Genomic DNA, 16,162 nt, shown 5'->3' on the forward strand with positions numbered 1-16,162 from the left:
TTGCGAGATTTATTAGTGTGGAGAATGCAACACCTTTAATTCCTTTTGAACACACATAACATATTTACATATTCTATACCACAAAACTCATTGGCCACATGCAACACCATTAATATATATATATATATATATATATAACCCCATTATGTTTCCCTCACACGATTCTTTTAATAGTAAAAGGAGAATTAATTAATGGACTCAACAGCAGGCACGTCACTGATCATTCCCTCTTCTCATCTCATCAGTTGGTAATTACCAACTGGTTTCACATGGGTTGACTGTTTCTCTAATTAACTAGAAGTGCGTGGGGTCATTTGTACATTGCTTACTCCACAGAGTTTTGCCTGTTGACCCTAGACGGCGTTTTGGTCTAAATCGCAAATATGTTTGTAAATTAATGTTCTTTTCATTGCACTCATTTTCCGCCATGGGTGAATTGTCATTGTTTTTTCGATGGTCAGGTTCATGCCATCGCATCATGTGCATATACTTAATAGTCCGCAAACCGAACCAAAAAGCAATAATGAAAAGCAAAATGTGTGGTTTGACCATCTGTTTCAATTATTCCAAACTGCTTAAACCCAACAAATTATATGGTTCAACAAAGAAAAGACATTACCAGGCTGGTCCCTTCTCCTCATTTTCTGAATTCCTATTTCAAGTTATTTAGATAGATTGGATCAAACATCGGGTACTCCAAACTAGTATAGACGTCCCCAATAATTCGCAATTTTTCTCTTGAGTTTAACCAAATTATGGTGTCCACACGATTCCTGTTCAGCAACAGTACTGTCATTTTAGATCCTGCCGTTAACGTGGTGCTGAGTCAGAATACAAGTAAGAGCCACAAACCTTGTTCACATACCGAATCTAACAAGTGTGGGAGTTCCTGACTAATTCCTGTGCCTGAGATCAAACCAACCCATATATATATATATATATATATGCTTTTTTGTTTGGCTACCAAGCAGTCTAATCCTGAATTCCCATTTTGTTTAAAATGGAATAGCTTCCTCAATTGAGTTTGATTTGCGAATGCCAATTATGTATATCAACCTACTTGCCAGCAATGGAAATGGTTGAAGGAAATTTTGCTGATATTATAAGAGCAAACTTTGCTTCAAATTCGACGATTAAGTCACGGGAGAGATTTCAATTATATAACAATTAAGATTTTAATTCACAATTTACACCTGTTAGGAATTTGACCTAAAAATTCATAGCAAGTCGCTTTTCCAGACTTAGTCCCCCTCTTGGATGTTTTTCTCGTTTGTTTTGCATCTTTTTCTTCTAGCAAAAATTTCTGACAAACGCAAGTTCAATGAATGGTCGTTGTTGTAGTCCTGTCAATGGAAGTAAAGATCTTGAACAGCCCCCTCCCCCACCCTTTTCCATCATTTCACCATATGGAACAAATGGAGCCGCCCTATGCACATTCAACATGCAAAATTTTCGTCTAAAAGACGTAGGATATGATTACATCTGACGCTAGGGATTGGCAATTAATTTCCTGATTGATTCGTGCTTCAGCTAGAAGGCATTAAAGAACAATATTAACAGTTTAACCGGAAAATATTTCATTATAACCAAGTGGATATATAGAATTGATTCTTCACAAATTTACTGGTTGAGATCTAGCATACGATTCTATTCTACTACACTACTCGCTTAGCTATACCTTTGAATGGTCCCACTCCTAGAGAAGAATATCTTTATGACTTTATCAACTAATCAATCGTTTTACCTAACGTTGATTTGTTCATTCATCACGGTCCGCACAGTGCTACTTTACATAATTTATGAAATAAAAACAAAAATCATTACATTGATTGAGCATTAATGTCAGCCTATCGGGTGCATTTATATACATGAAAATTATAGTATGAAACACATGCAGTTATAGCCCACGCTCTTTTTGTTATCCTGGTTCCATGTTAAAGAGCAGTGACAATACTGTTTATTATCATTGCTCCATTGTTTCTCTTTTTTTTTTTGGCCAATTTTTGTTCCATTGTTAATAATAAGTACTATGATAGCAGGGCTATCAGTCCATCCTTTGGGGACTAGCGCCTGGAAAAAGGACGCGAGTAAAGAAGGATACGGCCCAAGTTTTGAGATCATTGTTGTCTGAGTAAGTCAACCGGGGATACCTGGATAAGGATGAAAACACGAAAACGAAGGCTATTGAATTTTTATATTGATCTACCTGAATGCAGGAGCCAGGAAGAGTTAAATTGATGGGGTTTCTGGCAGTCAACAGGGCAAAACAGATTGGTTTTGATTTGAACATGGAGAATAGGTAGTTGCAGGCATGGCATGAAACCAGCTACTTTAAACTTATTATTATTCAGAATAGTACAGTTTTTCTCATTGACTTAAGATGCGTTCGAGATTTTGTTCCGAAGAGATCAGGTCCTTTTTAAAAGAATAACTTATTTAACACAATGTTTAAGGGAACCGCAGTAAAAAGAACTAAATAAAAATTAAAAGAGTTAAATATATACAACTTTATAGAAAGGTTGACAGCAGCAGTAATTCCTGCCATGGAAGCCTCCCCAAATCATACAGCCACCTCCTCTTTGCAGACGCAGCAGCTCTGTCAGACAGAGGTAGATAGAGATTATACACGTTTCTTTTTTTTGGCTGAAGGTGGATAATTCTACAAAGTACTAACAATGCGAACAATATTCATAATCAGAAGTACTATTTCCTTCTTTCTTTTTCCCCTTTTTCCTTTCTTCAAGTGATTATTGGATTGGAATATAAAACACAGGCGATGCACCATAGTATGGAAAAATGAATGCAAGCCTGAATGTTTGCTTGGAACATTGTAATTTGCAACAAAATTAAGCAATGATCAAAGGAAGATATATACGGTTGGTACTTGGTAGTCAGAGAGTTAATAGTATATATATATATATAGAGAGAGAGAGAGAGAGAGAGATGAGCCAAAGGGAAAAAGAACTTACGTTGTCTTCTCCTAACCAATTCTTAATGCACTCCTCGTGATACTTGTGTGCACAGGGCAGGGTCATTAATGCATCCCCCCGGCGATATTGCATCTTGCATATCACACACCTGGGCTCAGATGTAACATAATGCATAATTATATCAGAAAAAGATATCCTATATTTTGCGGAAAGTGACCTACCGATTATAAAAAATATTGCAACATTTAGGACTTTTGTCATATTAAAGTGAGTTGAAGCAAATCAAAGACGGATAATTTGTGACGTATTCCAGTTTACCCAGTGAAAGGTTTAAGGAGGTGGCAACTGAATAACAGCCTGGTCAAGCTACTGTGCTGCTCTAATAGATAAGATTCAGAATCTCAGGTGAACATGGTTTAAATATTCACCTTTGTACGAGTAAGTTGACCCTCAATCTGACACACCAATGCAATGCGTTATCTTAACATTCAAATGACAAGTAGCTAAATGATAATTAATCTTACTCTGAGTCTTCATCACCAGATTTGCCTTTTTTCTTAGATGATCCTTTGTATTTGTGAGTTGGTAACCGGGACATCTGCTCTACCGATAGTCCTTTCTTAGCACTACCAATGGATTGTCCTAATTCGGAGATTTGCTGACAAAAGATAATGCCCAAAAGCTTATATTATTGTTTAATAAGGTTTAGCTAAATTTTATATGATTCATATCAGATAAATGTTACTGCTTATTTCTAACTTTGTCCTATTCTATATCACTCGTTTCTTGGTTCTTTAGATGAAGAAACAAAGATATAAGAAAATCCACAGATTGTTTTCACATCATTCAGGAAGTAACATTTATAACAAACCAAGGTTAGAAACTTAGCCACACAACTTCACAGCCACCATGTTTAAGATAAACCATTCACTCCCACATGCGCACTCTGTGCACATATCTTTCAAAAGCTTTTTGTTTTATTATTGGCTTTCGCATCTACCAAAAATTCCAACAGCTGATAGAGTGCAGTCTTGAAAAGAATGCCTACCTCATAAGTCATGTTATCAGGATCAACATTATCTTGATCTCCCCCCTGCAATTGAGCATAGAACCTAGTTTTATACATATAATGATTGACTATATGTTGGTACAAAGAGAGCACAGATCCTTCACCGAAAACGAAGGCCCTTCTTGACTGACACCTCCTGCCCCTGCAGACACTGAGAATTGAATTATCTTGACCAATAAGACAGTACTGAACCCTTACAAAACTGAAGAATTAACAGGGTCTTGGTGTACATGGGTAAAAATACTATTGAATTATATGAAGTGCCTATGTACATAGAGGGTCCGAAAAAAGCATCATAGTCAATTGATTTTACCTGTTCTAAAGTGTTCATCAAAGGAAAAGTTTTGGAAACCATCCTCCATCTCCTGTAAGTGTCTTGCTAGAGCTTCATCTGATGTATGTCCTGAGTACTCCCCCCAAGAACTACTGCTTCCGTAATTATCTCCATCTGAATAATTGTTATCATGCCTTTGATATATTGGAACCGCAAGCCCCTTAAAACAATGACAGAAATTAACCCATCTTTGAGAAATTTACTTTCTAGCCTGAGCCTCACATACAGAAGTCAGTTCAAATTGCAAAATTAGAGAATGAAGAAGAGGAGCCAAGGGAAGCAGGTTGGGAGGGGTGGCAATAAGCCTATTCAGGTTCAGGTACCTCATCATGGTATATCTGTTGTATATTGTCAGCTTCATAGAAAAACATGTCATACAGGTTTTTCTCAATGTTGTCCCAATAACTATCACTATTTCCTGATCTGCCTCTCCACATGATGGCTATTCACAGTTATGAAAACTATATACCTGATAATCCAAATTGAAAAGAAAAGCCCTTCTGTTGCAACCCTTTAGATCATCCGGTCGCACCAGTTTTTGGAGCATTGGTAATTAGTTTATGTTTCTCCATCTTCGGCCTGAGAGATATATATAACGGGCGGCCATTTTTATTAGACCAGTGAGCAATATTATTAGCGTGGAAACGCATTTGAATGTGCTTGTTTAAAAAGATATAGTGCTAATAAATTTTCTGATTGGGGAGGATTCATCATGAAATAACTCATTTATGGTAGTGGACTCCCTCAACTTCAAATGACTGGCATTGGTAAATCTATCCAATAAAGGCTCCTGATAGGAGGACCCTGCCATGTCTTTTTCATTTATAACCTCTTTAAATTTGAAAACAATGCATTAAGTTAAATTGTTTTCTAGGCGTGATGATTTTATCATATCCTTATCTTCACGACGGATGGAAAATGCCATAGCCAATTATATAACTCATTATCATTTTCATGGGTCTGAAATTCAGAATCAAGTATCTTGAATTTCCAGATAAATTGAAAAGCAGAATATCCCGCACAACATAATTAAGGATTATCATGCGTCACCAGAGCTTTTTTTTTTTTTTTTTTATAAAATGCATGTCTGCTCTTAATGGAAACTATATCTGAAGCAATGGTGGAAAGGATTTGTAAGAAATCTATGATAGACTCAAAAAGAGAATGCTGACTTGAGCTTTGACCTTGCTTCAAAAATGATGCACAAAGAAATTCAATGCATCCATGAAGGCAAACAGAAATAATTGTGGATCACTAATTACGATTTTTCCAACGCTAAAAACCTATTTTTGGATTGTAAGCGTTGATACCTCATGAGTTGGGAAAATTGTGGTGATAAGAATTTTTCCAGTTGAGAAATACCAGTGCGGAGGATGCGAATGGTATAATTTGTTTTGCAGACTTCTATGTACAAGACTCTGGAGAAACAGTGGTTTTCTCAATTATGGAGCAAGCAAATATTTGAATACCATCCGCGAGAGATTAATAAAAGAAGGCCTGTTTTTAGTTGAAATGACTTCATATGGAAACAAGACCTTACCCAATACCTACCCCGATCTTGAGCCTACCTCATCACTAGGATGCTTAAGAGCTAGCTTGGATACGAAAACGCACAAAAGAATAAATTGGTGATGACACAAGATAATCCAAATAGTTAGTTCTCCAAGAACAGGGTTTAAGAGGAAAAGCCTCCTCTTTGAAAGAACAAGATTCATCTGCCAATCTCTTAACAAATTCCAAAGGCTGTATCCTACTCTGAAGGCCATTTAAAGCCACATTCATTTTGTTCGATGTCAAAGGCAGAGCAGGTATTTAAATCAGTCTACTATAGAGCTCGAGGGATCATGCAAATAGTCTTTTTACATTTACAGACAAAATCCAAGAGTTACAACTCTTCCATACCACAATTACACACCCAATCTAGAAACTAAGAACACATTCCTATTCCTCCACTAACAAATGACTGGCAATCAATCACCTCCAACCTGTCTCTTCCATGAGTCTTCCACAATCAACTCATCAACTCCCCAATCCTCATAACTGAAATGTTACACCAAAGGTAAATCCATCAGAAACGCAAAAAAGAAAGCAAGTAAATAAAGACATGACAAATTGACCACATTCCCCACCCCACCCATTTATTTTCAATTTTTCTTTCCATTCTTTCCTTTAAGTACATAGCAACACTTACAGCTAAAGCCCAATGTTCAATTATTCCCTTATAGAAACCAAGAAGAGAATTCTTTTTAACAAAGTCTCACCTTCCATCAGGCAAGTAGCGCCGAATGGTGAAGGGTATTTTCCGCTCTCGAAGCTCCTTCATGGCAATCTAATACAAATGCAAAAAAAAATGAGGGTTATAGCAAAGAAAAAGCAATACAATATTATTCTATAGGATAAATGACATGAAGTGTTCTCACTAATCATGCAACGCAAAAACATCTTGCTGACAAGTTTTCAAGGTCAAGCATGGGATACTAGAAAGAAAGCTGTCAGATCAAGTAAAGGAAATATATCTAAAACTTTTGGGACAAGCAAAGAAACTGCCACATCAAGGAACAAAAAGGGAAAACCCAGGAAAAACATCCAAATGCAACTGAATACCAATCACGTTTCAACCTAAACATGATGCAAAACGAGGAGGATAAGACCACGTCAAATCATTGTTGTATATCCGGTCGAGGAATTTTGATATTATATGTTCCTTGACACATTCAGTGTGCAAAGTACTGCATACTTCAAGCATTCAAGTGTGCAATATTAACAAGATACAAGAAACCCATTCAAATGTTCTTGGGCAGTATCATGTGTATGTTACATACTGACTACTGAAGGACAGGAAGGTCCCTTGTTGACCACATATCAGCTATGCGATAAGACAATAGACACCGCCTAACAGAGTGACATCCTCCAAAACATATTGCAGAAATAGTATTTCAGCATTTGTTGTCATCTCCTCAATCTTTCCTTTTAGTTTCAATTCTCTATAAATCATTTGTCAAACAACAAACATGCATCTAGGAGGCCTATTTCCTACAAACAATCTAAAAACTTCTCTACAGCAATAAAATAAATAAACATTATAGAGAATTCAACATCCATTTTCTGCAAATTGATGTGCAAAACATATATTGTCAAATAAGTAAGCAGACTGGAAATCTCATATAAGCAGTCAACAGGCTTTATTATAAAAGTGCAAGCTACATTTGTATCAATTTTCTAAAAGGAAGACTATAAAGAAGAGACAGCAGAAAAACAAGAAATGCAGTCATTAACAAAAACTTACCTCGAGTGGGTCAGACTCACCCTCCAACTCAACCATGACAGGAGCATTCATACTGCTCAGACAAAAACAAAATTTGTTAAAGCATAAAATAAGACTGAAACTGCTAAATCCTACAGCCAACCCCGTTCAACAAAAAAAATCTAAAGTATAAGTTAACCTGATCTGCAGGGCACGAGTACCCAAGATTCTAGCACGCTCATATTTGGTCATGTACTTTGAGGTTTTGCGAATTTTGTCCTTAGAATCATGCTCTTCTTTTTCCTCAGTTTCAATAGGTTCCACAGGAACATCATCATTGTTATTGTTTTCCAAATCTTCCTCGGCTCCTTCCTGTCCATCACAAACAATTAGACAACAAATAGCTCTATCACATACATCGGATTTCTTTTAGATAACCATGAAAAAACAAATGGATCCTCACTTCAATCTCAGGCTCTGGTGGCTCATCCTCATATCTGCAGCGACAATTTTAACAACCCGAGTATAAATTCGTGAGCAACAATAACATAAAATGCCGAAATTTCACAGTAAATACGAAAGCAGAACAGATATAGGAAAAATCTTTACCCTCTATTGCGTTGCTTAGAAAAAGTAGGGTTCAAAAGTGAAAATTTCCCATTACAAACGAATTTTTAATTAAAAAAAGAAACTATTAGTTTCCCAATTTCCAAACAATCGAAGAATAAAAACTAAAAAAAACCCACTTCCCCGATTACTTTACTATCCTAATTTCAACAGAAGCCCAAAAACGTAGTAAAAATTGTAGAATCGACTACATAAAAATAAAATATAAAACCGACAAAGAAATGAAGGAAGAAAGAAGGAAAGAGAGAGAACCCCATATCCATGTCATTATAGTCGTCGTCCGCCATTGTAGATTTGCCTAAAGAAACTTGGGTGGGTGTGGATTCTCGCGGGTTTTTGCGCAAAGCTTTACTTCCCCCTCGCTTCCCGTCTCAAAAGCCCTAACAGAACGACAGAGGCTTATTTATGCTCTATAATTCCCCTTATTTAAAAACAAGCCGACTTTAAACCCGTTTAATTTCATAAAATTGGCCCTGAGGTTTCTCGTAATATCATTTGTTACCCTATGCCTACGAGGCCCTGCCTTCTTTTTTTTTTTTTCTAAAAAATTTACAAGTTAAATTATTATTATTATTCTTTTTTTTTTATTTAAGGAATGAGTTGGAATATCCATAAAAACTCTTTTGCAATATTTTATTTCAAAACAATATTTGTGAACAATTGTAGTGAGATACTACTTGTGCTTTTAAATTTCAAGAACAATTATATAATTCTCGTAACCAGGCTATCTTATATACCCATTTTTTATGGTAGGGTGGATTATATAATGGAAAGTCAGAAGGCTCCAATTTTCAAGGAATTACATTTGAATTATTGACGAAAATTCATGTCTTTTTACTAAATTAATTCAAATTTAAAATACATATTTTGTCAATAATTAGTTACAATTTTATCAACGAAACTATCAAAAGAATATTTCATCTTATTGAATTTTAATTTCTAACCATGAATTTTATCACGAAATATTTTGTTCCTTTCGAGAAAATATTCTCATTTTTAATATATCAGTTTGTTGATAATTGTTTTTTGACCAACCTTCGGACAAAACATTTCATCAAAAATTAATTGATAAAAAATATTATCGTCAGAATTTTGAGCTTTTTTAACAAAATTTTCATTGAAAATCCTTTTTCTCAATGAATTAGTAAAACTTAAAACGCAACTCACTACCTGTTTCTTTCACCAAGGGTGTAAAACTTTTATGAATTATATTACCCTTTTATTCTCAATTAACTTTCAATTATACTATTATATCGTTATTAAAAAAATTTAATAATTAATGGATATCTCTAGATAATATTTTTTTCGAAAAGCAAATATGTAGAACTTAAATTGTTAGATTTCATCAAACTACAAGTGTAAAGTTGTTGGATTTCCAGTATTTTGCTTTTTATTTCCAACAAACAAAAGTTAGAGTTAAGCAAATAAATCTCACACGTTATATATATTGATAATTGGTTTTAATCCATCCACACCAATAAGAAAATATTTAACTTTTATTATTAATTAAAAGAAAGACTAAAAATGTTATAGATCATGAGAAATGATAGATAAAATGAAATTGAAGACGATAGATTTGTACTGAAGCTTGTTTTACATAAAGATACACTTAAAGCAATAATCACAATATATAATTTTCTCTTTAAATACGAGAACACTACACTAAAATTTCTTAATGCATTATAAAAATTTAGAGATGAGATATAAGGAAACAACAATTTAAAAAAAAAATAAATAACATTTGAGTCATATTTTATAAAAGTTTCTCAATTGAGTTACATATATATAAAATTTTGATGTATAATAAGAAGATTATTAATTTGTATATCAAATGAACCTATGTGTTTTTTTTAAATGTATTATTTTATAAATTTAATGAATTATTAATTTATTATATTGATCTCAAATCGAGATCGACTAAAAATATTACTTAATCAAAATTATTAATTTATTGAATATTAATATATAAATGTTATATTGTATTTGACTATTACTAGTATTTAATATTTGAGGAATTATAATCGTTGCGTTGACGTTGGGTTATTCTTCTCCCGAATACCAACTTCCCCAAACGTTCCTTTCTATTACAAACCTCGACAAATCAAGCTTTGAATTATGGCCCATGTTGGAACAATCTCACAATTTGGTTGCTTGAGGCAATGCTCCACTTTCACCCAAGTCAAGTAAGAGTATTGCATGTTCGACGGGGAGCCAACTAGCTACCTCGTATCTTATGTATATTTTGCTAATTAATTAAATTTTCTAATCCAAGTGTGTACGACTTGGAACAGGGACTTACCAGACAGGATTTAACTGGACCGTGTTTCATAGTGATGGTAATATCCAGCCAGTTCACAATGTTTTGGCTAAGTCTAGCAGATTAATGGCAATTTCTTTAGTTGTCAAATCTCAGTCTCTGTTTTCTATTTTTGTTTGCATCATCCAGCTAAGCTTTTAAGCTGTGATCTTACCCAGTCTTCCATTTTTAGGACACACAACTTGTCTCTATCTCTCTCTTCCCCTTCACTTGAATCCAAAACCTACATAATTAATATATTTGCCATACACCGTCGCCCGCATGACTCGATCCAAAACCTATTTCTCTTCAAAGCCTTCTCCAAATCTAATACCATATAAATACTGCCATTAGTTTAAATAGATAGAAGTAGAACCAACAAACGAGAAACAACAAGCCCCTTTCGCTTTAGTCCAAACCATGGCTGGTTGCATTTTACCATACCATGCCACCTTCAAACCCCTCAAAGCCACTACAACCTCATTTGCCTCCAGAAAAGGCAGCCTCTTCTCCTTAGCTCTTGTTCTTTGCCTCTGCACCCTCTCTTTCCTCTTTGGCCTTTGGCAACATAGCGGCAGCGCCCCCACCTTCATCACCACCAACAGATCACTCCCATGCATCCCAAACCCAAACCCAAACACCACCATCACCACCCGGACAACGTCAGAAACCTTAGATTTCTCAACCCACCACGTGGCGGACGCTGATGAGGAGTCGCTTCTGCCAGATGTCAAAACCTACCCTTCATGCAGCGTTAAGTACAGTGAATACACCCCATGCGAGGACCACATAAGATCGTTGAAATTTAAGAGGGACAGGTTGATATACAGGGAGAGGCATTGCCCGGAGAAAGGAGAGCTACTGAAATGTCGTGTGCCTGCACCCTATGATTACAAGAACCCTTTCCCGTGGCCAAAGAGCCGGGATCTGGCTTGGTTCGCCAACGTGCCGCACAAGGAATTGACAGTGGAGAAAGCGGGGCAAAATTGGATTAGATATGAAGGTAAGCGGTTCAGGTTCCCCGGAGGAGGAACAATGTTTCCCCACGGTGCGGATGCGTATATAGATGATATCGGGAAGCTGATAAATCTCAAAGATGGGTCTATTCGAACCGCCATTGATACTGGCTGTGGTGTAAGTCTTCTACTCTTCTTCATCAGTTTTTTTTTATTGTACATATTAAAGAAACTGAAGATATAATTGGTTCGTTTCATTTCGTTGTGGATAAACAATTAGAAGCTCTGTTAATTATTGTGAAGTTGAAACATTGTTGGGTCAAAACGTCTCTTACTTGGGAAATGGGAACCTTTAAAATTTTACAGCGATTTTTACGTTTTATTTATTTTCATTTATTTTTCCAACCTTTTTTGGATTGGTGTGAGGTTAATGGAGGGAAACAATTTACACATTTGTCGAGACCAAACGGTTGCAGTATCAATTCATTGGGCCGCGTTACGTTACATATGTATAGGTACTATACTAATTACACATACGATGCATTCATATTCCACTGAAGCTAATAATTAATAATTATACATTAACTACTGGTAGTAATTTAAGGTCCCTTAGAATTTTTCCTTTTATAGCTATGTATACAACACCACAATATAAATGTTATAGCACCACTGGCATACTCAAAGTGCTATTAAAAAAAATCTAAATTACAAATAACGCATCAGTTAATGTTGTATATTTCTTTTTTTTAAAAAAAAAAATTTAGTATATTTCATCCCCATCAAATTTTGGAAATTTGTGTACTAACATGTAAAATGAATTCCAAAAATGTAGGTAGCGAGCTGGGGAGCGTATCTTCTGTCTCGGAACATCCTAACGATGTCGTTCGCGCCAAGGGACACCCATGAAGCGCAAGTGCAATTTGCCTTGGAGCGAGGAGTTCCTGCCATATTAGGAGTTCTTGCTTCCAAGAGGCTTCCTTACCCATCCAGAGCCTTTGACATGGCTCATTGCTCGCGCTGCCTCATTCCATGGGACCAGTATGGTATTCCCATCACCTTAATTAATTTCATTGTTAAGTACATTTAATTCCACCTGGAATTCACTTGATTTTCTTCTTTACATGGGGCGGCAGACGGGGTTTATTTGATTGAAGTTGATCGAGTTTTAAGGCCCGGCGGGTACTGGATTCTCTCTGGCCCTCCAATTCGTTGGAAGAAATATTGGCAAGGCTGGCAAAGAACCAGAGAGGATTTAAATGATGAACAGACTCGCATCGAGAGAGTTGCTAGGAGATTATGCTGGAAAAAGTTGGTGGAGAAAGATGACATTGCTATTTGGCAAAAGCCCATCAATCATCTTAATTGTAAAGTTAATCGCAAGTTTAACCGAAACCCACCTTTTTGCCTGGCTCAGGATCCTGACAAAGCCTGGTTTGTTGCTTTTCAATACCACTTATTTTTTAAATATTTTGTTACATGAATCCCTGATCAGTTTTAATTCATTTTGACCATTTCCAGGTATACAAATTTGGAAACTTGTTTGACCCGTTTGCCAGAAGTTTCCCATGATCAAGAAATTGCGGGTGGTGAATTGGCAAAATGGCCTCAAAGACTAAATGCGATCCCACCAAGGATTAGGAATGGAACTGTAAATGGAATTACAGCTGAAATTTTCATGCAAGATTCAGACGTATGGAAGAGGAGGTTGTCTTATTATAAAACATTGAACCATCAATTAGGACAAAATGGAAGGTATCGAAACATTTTAGATATGAACGCATACTTGGGCGGATTTGCCACTGCTCTCATTGACGATCCTGTATGGGTCATGAATGTTATTCCTGCTGAGGCTAAAGTCAATACACTTGGAGTTATTTATGAAAGGGGACTGATCGGAACATATCAGAATTGGTATGCTTAAGCTTGGCTGGTTTTGGATATGTTATCAGTATCAAATACTCTTTGAAAGCTTGTGTCATATAATCATTTTCTTGCAGGTGTGAAGCCATGTCTACTTATCCAAGAACATACGACTTCATTCATGCTGATTCTGTGTTTAGCCTCTATAAGGACAGGTAGTCTTATTCAGAAACTTTAATTATTTTTGTTTCGACCATCGAGGTATCACTCTGATAATTGTAGTAGAAGCAAAGATGCAAGAATCATTCAAACATTTTTAGCTAGGTTTCATAATGTGGTGCCCTGTATTAATGTTGCAGATGTGAGATGGAGGACATTCTGCTAGAGATGGATCGAATACTGAGACCTGAAGGAAGTGTAGTCTTCCGAGATGATGTGGATATATTGGTGAAGATAAAAAAGATAACCGATGGATTGAATTGGGATAGTCAAATTGTTGATCATGAAGATGGGCCTCTCAACAGGGAGAAGCTTCTGTTTGGAGTGAAGGTGTATTGGACAGCGCCTGCCACTGTTGAAACTGCATCAACAACTTCTTAAAGCTATTTTTAACTGCTTTTTCTTTTTGTTGATTTACTGATTATTCTTTCATGTCTCTAAGGCAACCAATTCAGCTAAATTCTTGAGCAACATGGACAAAATGTATGAGCCAATCTTGTTTTCCTTCATTTCCAAATATTCTTTAACTTTAATAGTATATTAAACTTGAATTTAAAAAAAAAAAAGACTTGGAATCTTAAGTGTTTTTTCTTGGCATTCTGAGCTATATTTATCATTTGTAATAATTAATTAACAAAGCTGAAAGATAACCTCAATAAAATGACATTTCATAGATCGTTAAGCCCCTTGCTGTTGCAAGGAGATAAGTTAATATAAAAAGATAGTAGATGGTCACTTAATCTATGGCTTTATTTTTCATAATAAATATTATCTTAGTGCTAATATTTTATACAACTAATATTTTATACAAATCCATCAAATGTACATCTCAAACTGGCTGATTCAAGCAACTATAACACTCAATTAGTTGATTTCTTGATATGAAGTTTTGCACTATGTTTTCTAAGCTTCTGCTATGGCAAGAAACTTTTTCCAAATTGTCTCACAAGTTTTCTGTTTTGGTTAAAATTTTACTGTGTGGTTATACACCCACGAGAAATGTAATCCTTCAACTATTCCTGAATACAACAATATTGTGATGTGCCAAAGACTTTAGATAGGTAACTCATGCGATGGCTTACTCGCTTAGCATCCAAAATCCAACTATAAATAGTCCAAAATCCCAATGAATACGACACGAAATTGAGAAAGAAAGTTAACCAATAAGATAAAAGTAGTCATGGCAATTCTCAGGTCACTGCTCTGTCTCATCAGCTGGCAAGCTGCAGCACTACTTCTGTTGCTGGCTGTAGCCGCAGTGCAGTCCCAGACGGCTAAGGCACAGAGCTGCCCAAATGAGCTCAACAGGCTCAATGTGTGCGCACCCTTTGTAGTGCCTGGTGTCCCCGAGGCCACTCCTAGTTCTGACTGCTGTGCAGCACTCCAATCTGTGCAGCATGACTGCCTCTGCAACACTCTCAGGATTGCTTCTCGACTTCCTTCTCGTTGCAATATCCCAGCTCTCAGTTGTGGTAACTGATATGTATATTAAAAATTTTTTTCCTTAATCCCCTCTTTCTTTCTTTCTTTCTTTCTTTTTTTCTAATTTTTATGCTTAAAGTTTGCTCATAACATTTCCTCATTCTATGTATGTGCAGGTGTGCAAATTAATGCATGATGGTGCAAGTGGGTAAAATAAGGCTGGACTTCTATTATATTGTCCTTTTTTTTAATGTGTACCCCGATCTGTGTCCAAGCAACACTATGGAGATCATAGAGAACTTTTTCACTGTTGAGAAATAAAACTATCTTCTCTTTGAGGAAAACTAACAACTTTCCCATTTTTTTTTTTTGTTTGACAAGTCCTTTCATTTATCTAAAGAAACAGAACACATTACGACGGAGTATCAACTCAAACCATCGGACAAAATCCTCGTGGTTGTGTCTGGATTTCAGTTAATTCGGCGCAAAGTACTCGACCTGTAATTAACAGCTAAGAGCTGACCATGCAATCCCACAACGTCCATAAAATAATGTTTGATACTTGATACCAAACAATCGTAGCCTTTTATCCCTTAAAAATTGCCATACAAACTTTGAATTATGCAGAGTTTGAATCCATCCAGAGCACTGTATCTTCATTTGCCAGGAATTTTTGTTTGGATTAAGACAGTTTTAGATGGTTTGCCATGCTATAGTAATTATTATTTATTAACCATAATTCACATAATTATCCAATTCTGCCTATGCAACCTTCCCAAACTATTGAACAATTACACATATAAATGCATTTTTAAAAATCGTTTTGTTTTTGAACTTGGAAACTGCAACCAGGGTCAAAGCAGAGGAACACAAAATTTTATTAAAAGAAATAAATAGCATATCAAATACATATGCAATTAAGTTCATATATAAATTATATGATTTAAAAATAATTACTTCCAATATATATAATTTTCTTAACTTTAATTTTATTTCATAATTAGAATTCTGATTATGGATAGAATATGATTATATTCTCATTAGCATCAATTAAGAAACATTAAAAAATATAAATACTTTTTAAAAATTAAAAGAATTTTGCCCCAATATGCGGACAAAATACTAGAATAATTATATTATATTCATCCAAATTAGTCTTCAAATTTGGGCCTCAAAGAAATTTCTAATAAAACTAAAAAAATGGT

The 16,162-nt window shown here is 35.5% G+C and overlaps 3 protein-coding genes across 3 annotated transcripts; 2 read left to right on the plus strand and 1 right to left on the minus strand.

Moving 5' to 3' along the window:
* Positions 1–6,173: 6,173 nt before the first annotated feature.
* Positions 6,174–8,617, minus strand: LOC18605508 (DNA-directed RNA polymerases II, IV and V subunit 6A-like). Its single transcript, XM_007038543.3, has 6 exons — positions 8,457–8,617; positions 8,041–8,074; positions 7,777–7,949; positions 7,620–7,671; positions 6,595–6,662; positions 6,174–6,373 (listed from the first exon to the last, which is right to left on the minus strand). The coding sequence occupies exons 1-6, from the start codon at positions 8,489–8,491 to the stop codon at positions 6,304–6,306; spliced, it is 432 nt and encodes a 143-aa protein (XP_007038605.1). The 5' UTR covers positions 8,492–8,617; the 3' UTR covers positions 6,174–6,303.
* Positions 8,618–10,877: 2,260 nt separating this feature from the next.
* On the plus strand, positions 10,878–14,116 carry LOC18605510 (putative methyltransferase PMT15). Its single transcript, XM_007038548.3, has 6 exons — positions 10,878–11,634; positions 12,289–12,499; positions 12,590–12,887; positions 12,975–13,367; positions 13,454–13,531; positions 13,676–14,116. Exons 1-6 carry the CDS (start codon positions 10,921–10,923, stop codon positions 13,914–13,916), a joined length of 1,935 nt encoding a protein of 644 aa, XP_007038610.3. The 5' UTR covers positions 10,878–10,920; the 3' UTR covers positions 13,917–14,116.
* A 599-nt stretch (positions 14,117–14,715) lies between these two features.
* Positions 14,716–15,015, plus strand: LOC108661369 (Bifunctional inhibitor/lipid-transfer protein/seed storage 2S albumin superfamily protein). The gene has a single exon (XM_018117596.2). It carries the CDS (start codon positions 14,716–14,718, stop codon positions 15,013–15,015), a length of 300 nt encoding a protein of 99 aa, XP_017973085.2.
* Positions 15,016–16,162: the final 1,147 nt, after the last annotated feature.

Source organism: Theobroma cacao, chromosome 3 (assembly GCF_053813885.1).
Source record: "Theobroma cacao isolate CCN51 chromosome 3, ASM5381388v1, whole genome shotgun sequence".
In the NCBI taxonomy this organism is placed as follows: domain Eukaryota; kingdom Viridiplantae; phylum Streptophyta; class Magnoliopsida; order Malvales; family Malvaceae; genus Theobroma; species Theobroma cacao.

What these genes read in the sequence shown, in the direction of transcription:
- LOC18605508 (XM_007038543.3), bottom strand. Translation starts at nt 8,491, where the DNA reads ATGGCGGACGACGACTATAATGACATGGATATGGG. An exon ending in ACTCGTGCCCTGCAGATCAG is followed by an intron (nt 7,672 to 7,776) that starts GTTAACTTATAC and finishes TTGTCTGAGCAG; the next exon opens with TATGAATGCTCCTGTCATGG. An exon ending in GTGAGTCTGACCCACTCGAG is followed by an intron (nt 6,663 to 7,619) that starts GTAAGTTTTTGT and finishes CATTTGTATTAG; the next exon opens with ATTGCCATGAAGGAGCTTCG.
- LOC108661369 (XM_018117596.2), top strand. Translation starts at nt 14,716, where the DNA reads ATGGCAATTCTCAGGTCACTGCTCTGTCTCATCAGCTGGCAAGCTGCA.
- LOC18605510 (XM_007038548.3), top strand. Translation starts at nt 10,921, where the DNA reads ATGGCTGGTTGCATTTTACCATACCATGCCACCTTCAAACCCCTCAAA. An exon ending in CAGGATCCTGACAAAGCCTG is followed by an intron (nt 12,888 to 12,974) that starts GTTTGTTGCTTT and finishes GACCATTTCCAG; the next exon opens with GTATACAAATTTGGAAACTT. An exon ending in ATCGGAACATATCAGAATTG is followed by an intron (nt 13,368 to 13,453) that starts GTATGCTTAAGC and finishes ATTTTCTTGCAG; the next exon opens with GTGTGAAGCCATGTCTACTT.